The 5176-nt window shown below is 43.5% G+C and overlaps 1 protein-coding gene across 4 annotated transcripts in view; it reads right to left on the reverse strand.

Moving 5' to 3' along the window:
- The window catches only part of nt5c2a (5'-nucleotidase, cytosolic IIa), a 38241-nt gene extending 33545 nt beyond the window's left edge, over nucleotides 1-4696 (reverse strand). For 2 of the 4 annotated variants that reach the window (XM_050070696.1, XM_050070694.1), the window contains exons 1-2: nucleotides 4436-4696; nucleotides 2967-3088 (exon numbers count right to left, since the gene is read on the reverse strand). In XM_050070696.1, the coding sequence (XP_049926653.1) occupies nucleotides 2967-3067 (101 nt within the window). In that variant the 5' untranslated portion in view covers nucleotides 3068-3088; nucleotides 4436-4696. Of the gene's footprint in view, nucleotides 1-2966; nucleotides 3089-4426 lie in introns of those variants that run through there. The other 2 variants (XM_050070695.1, XM_050070697.1) reach the window with 2 other exon arrangements.
- Nucleotides 4697-5176: the final 480 nt, after the last annotated feature.

Genomic DNA, 5176 nt, shown 5'->3' on the forward strand with positions numbered 1-5176 from the left:
TCGGGGCCGTTCTGAGTACCTACCCCGAGGCAGGGACTTGTTTAGCCCCTGTAAAAGTTCCGGAACTCTGTCCTTCGGGGGTGGTTCCTGCGGTGGAGACACACACTAACGGCCCCGGCCCCGTAAAATTACCCCGAAGTTGGAGGTGGAAACGGGCCTAGGGAAGGTGAAGGTGAGGATGTGGGGGGTTGCAGCCGTGATGTCTGGGCCAGGGGAGGGTCAGACTGATCAAATCTATTGAAGAACAGATTCAGTTCATTCACCCACTTCTGGTCACCTCTGGCCTGGGAGTCCGGTTGTTTGTGTCCTGAGATGGTTTTCAGACCTCTCCAGACTCCGCTGACGTCGCTCTGCTGCAGCTGTTCCTCCATCTTCTTTTTATATTCTTCCTTTCCCTGCCTGAGGTTTCTCTGTAGCTCCTTCTGCACGGCCTTCAGCTCCTCCCTAGTTCCAGAGTTAAAAGCTCTCCGCTTCTCCTTCAGGACAGCTTTTATATCTGGAGTAATCCTCCTATGCCTCCTTGGTGTTGGCATAAAATAAATCCAGTGTTTTATTGTCCCTGGTGTGGCAGGAAACATACTGGGTGAAGGTGGGCAGGGTGGTGGAAGGACAGGCATGGTTGAAGTCCCCAGAGATCAGAAGGAGGGCCTGAGGGTGCTTTGTCTGCAGCCTACTCGTAACAGAGTGGAGAACGTCACAAGCAGACTCAGCTTTAGCAGACGGGGGGACATACACTGCTACCAATATGACATGAGAAAACTCCCTGGGTAGATAATATGGTCTCATGCCAGCAGCTCAATGTCCCTGCAGCAATGCTGTTCCTTGATAGTGATGTGCCCAGAGTTACACCATCTATCATTCACAAACACAGCCAACCCTCCTCCTTTCCTCTTACCGCTGTCTGCTGTCCTGTCGTGCCTGATGAGCTGGAATTGGTCCAGCACGGCGATTGTGTCCGGTACTTCCTCGTTCAGCCATGTCTCTGTAAACACCAGCACGCTGCTCTGCCGGTACTCCCTCTGATGGCGAGTCAGCACCGACAGCTCGTCCATCTTGTTGGGGAGCGATCTTATGTTCCCCATGACGATGGACGGAAGGACGGGTTTGTACCATCTCCTCTGGTATTGGCGCTGCACTCCAGCACGACATCCCTGTCTCCTTCTCCGCAGCTTGCGGGGTCCCCGCACATGATCATATCCATAGAAAAATGGAAGAAAGACCGCTATGAAGAAAGTGGTCTTCGTCTCCACACCAAAACAAAACACAAGTGCTAGCTAGCTAAATTGAAGGAAAAAAAAGCCCAATTAAGAAAGTTAAAAAGAAGAAAATTGAGAAAAGTTCAGCAGTGAGCAGGAACTGCTGTAACAGGCGTCCGCACTGGGGGCACCATCTTGCCTAATTTGCCTACTATGATAGTGGACTTTGGGAAAAGGCAGTAAAGGAACTACAACCCCCTTAATATCACCGGGTCCTTGGTGGACAGGGTGAATAGCTTCAAACACCTGTGTGTCCACATCACTGAGGGCCTGACCTGGCTGCTGCATACTGACTCAGTGGTGACAAAGGTAAGGCAGAGACTGTTTTACCTGAGATGTCTGAAGAAATTACAGATATCCCCTCAAATACTGAGGAGTTGCATCACACCATTAAGCTTTTATTTCATTAAGTTTCCTGATGGGGATGGTAAAGAAACAGCACCAAACAGGACGGTATGGCCCTGCAAAGAGTGGTTTGTTTGGCTGAACACACTATAGGGGCTGCTCTACCCTGCATAAAGGATGTTTACATCAAGCACTGCAAAAATAAGGCCAGGAGAATCATAACAGACCCCAGCTATCCTGATAACTGCCTTTTCTCCCTGATGAGGCTGGAGGAAGGAGGTACCAGATACACCAGTTCTTCTTCTTCTTTTTTTTTAAATCTCTCTGGATAGCAATTTTCAGAGGAGTTGTGATACTTCTTGTGGCATTTTTTTTCCTTTTGCCCTTGCTGTTTTCTGATGCTGTCTACTATAAATGGATCTTCTTCTGCTTAAATGTATGTGAACTTGTTTTTATCATTTATCATTCATCTGCTGCATTTTCAGTGCTCCAGAAATATTAAATCCCAAACTAAGATTATGACATATGCACAGATCTTTCCAGCTGCCTCTCTCTCAGCTCCACTACATTTGCACTACATTTAGGCTCTTTTATCTATTTTAAGTGTTGGTGGTGCTTTCTGTAGTTGGCTTTGGATGGCGGTGGCGTGTGGCTGCGAGTCAATTTCTGGAATAAGGAAATCAACACATAAGTCTGTAAACCCTCCACCTATCAACTTCTGCTAGCTTGCAGGGTGAAGGTTTTCAAATGTAAACATCAATAAACATCAAGGAGAAAATGGGAACAGCAAAACTAGCACCTGGACGGCAAGTGTACAGGTGTTGGATAGTACACTAGATTACCTTCATTGCTACATCAGCTTTCAATGGGATGTCAGAAACTGTAGTATCCTTTGATTCACAGAAACTTGGCTAAATCCTGGACAGGGCCATTTAACCAGGAGGCTCTTTTTCTATATGCTGATCTGACAGAGCCGAGGACTCTGGCAAGAGAAGGAGTGTGCTTTACAGTGACTAAGGACTGGTGTGATGGTGGGAATGTGAGGTGCTGTCCTATTCCTGCTGTGGATCACTGTTAAACACCGTTCAGATGCAGCTGCAGTGCAGTGCTGCTCGTGGTCAAGAGGAGCGACCATACAGCCATCTTGTCTGGGTCCAGATGTGTAGACAGTTAAATCATTCCACAACCAGAAACCTTGGATTACCAGAACCATCCGGAAACATGGACCATTATAAAGCAGCAGCCAACAATGTAAGAAGATGCAAAAAAGGACTAAATGTCACTGGAGTTGTACCTTGTATAATTCTATGTGATAAATAAATGATTGAATAGAATTTGTGTAAGGAACAGGACTGGCCACCGTACCTGTGGTTAGCTTCACGTCGATACTTTTTCATGGCCACACCGTCCATGTTGGCTGGTAGGTCGGCATAGTTCTGCAAACGGTCACTCCATGAAGTCGTCATCTTCAACTGTAAAAACCGTTCCTGGAAAGAAACAAGCTGCGTATTGAACCCATAACCACACACACACAGTCAGTCAGCCTGTCAAACTCTAGTCTTTATACATGTAAGATTGTTGTGTTAAACAGTGACAGCGACTAGTGACTGTAAATTAACCCAGTCTACTGACAGAGAGTGACCTGATGAGAAAACATCCTGACCAAAACAAACTGTGACGATTAACAGTGCTATGTTAAAACAGAGATTTACAGGAACAGATATGCAGTCAACAGTTCTAAACTCTAACATGACAATGTTACATCAAATTACTACAAAGTACACTTTTAAGCTGTAGCAAAAAAAGAGAAAAAAAATATGAATGTGATTCACAAAGTAACATTTATTTAAAGAAAATCCTAAATTTTAAAACACAGTTGCCTAATTGATACAGTCTTCTCCCACCAAAACATACAGTAAAACTAAGATGTGCTAGGGCTGCACAATATATCAACTTTAATCGTCATTGCAATATCAACTTGCGCAATAAAGATATTGCTATAAACGACTCTGATGTGGCATATAGGTATTTTTTGAGTTAGTTGAAAGACAATATCAGTAGAAGACACATAACATGAAACTTTCAATCCTTATTGGAACCTCATGTTGCCATTCCAATGTTACATTTGTTGAATAAAATTATGGTAGAACTGGTTTCCTCTCATTTTTAAATTCAACAAGCAATTTGTTGTATTTCAGCTGTATACTGAAAGCAGAAATAGGGCTGCACTGAGTACATTTTATTATGGGTTTATGTATCGCCCGTAATATCATTATTCAACAATGTTATCACATATATTCCTCATATGGTAATACAGCTCGAGAATATACTATAAACTCTAAAACGATTCTAAATTATTAATAGACTCTGAAGGTTAAACAAAGATTTTAACACATTATCAGTTCGTCATGTTACAGGGCCATGTCACACATACGCCAGATTTGAAGACTCAATTTGGCATAACGTTAATACTTCTTCCAAATAAGAGCAGAACCATAAAGGCTAAACTAAAGTTAGCTCGGTGTCCTGCAAAGGTAACGTTAGTGTAACTTCAAATGCTTCCATTAACGAGCTGACAGCTCCGTTATTTTTCCATCATCTCTGACGGGTGGACCGTTAACGTTACCGCTGTTCGTTTAGCCAGCTAACAAATCCAACCGCTGGGTAAGTTAACGCAACTTCAGTAAACGCTTAAAACAGCACGTTAATGCATAACTGTGGCGGCTATAGCCACCTCTCCATTTTAATGAAACAGCCTTTTACTGTAACATTAGTCTTTTAAAATACAAACACATTGTCGACAAGGATACGACAACACTGCACACCCTCTTTACCGTTTCCTTCTCCTTCTTCTTCTTCTTCTTCTTCTTTGGGGTTTTACGGCAGATGGCAAGTTTGAAGTTACTCTGCTGCCTCCCCCTGGATTTTGTCTACCTCAACCTGGGGCCCTATTTCAGAAAGGACGCTCAACAAACTGAGCCTAATCCTGATCTCTGAGTTGACCGAGCCTGAGCTGAGAAACTCTGAGTTTTCAGTTCCAGAACAGCTGATCAGAATCAGTTCAATCAACTCTGAGTATGTTCAGCCTGAGGGAAGCTCGTTCACGGCAAGCACCACAAGCCATCATCAATGGAGTGCAGATAACGTGATTCTCAGTGGCAGAAAGCGGAGTTAAAAGCAGAGCCACTTGTTTCATCCCAACTGAATCGGAGATTTTAATAACGGCGAATGAAGACTTGAAAACTAATCTATTACGGCAGCTGCAGCTAAACAGCGTGATGTGTGATGGGAAAAGATTGCAGAGCATGTTAATGGTGACATTATGTAATGTGATGAGTTAATGCATGTCTAATCTTCAAAAAATATAACCATTTTTAGGCTATATCTTATCTCATGATATTGTAGAGACTGCAGAGTTTTGCCTTTACTTAGCCTACTTTATTCTGTCAATATTAGGCCGAGGTTAATAATTGCTGTGAAATGACGTCCTATTCAAGTTATCTCCTTTATTCTCAGATGGAGCTATTATGGGAGGAGAGTCCCATAAATGAGTCAATCACACCGCGGAATCTTTG

Source organism: Epinephelus moara, chromosome 19, assembly GCF_006386435.1.
Source record: "Epinephelus moara isolate mb chromosome 19, YSFRI_EMoa_1.0, whole genome shotgun sequence".
NCBI lineage: Eukaryota > Metazoa > Chordata > Actinopteri > Perciformes > Serranidae > Epinephelus > Epinephelus moara.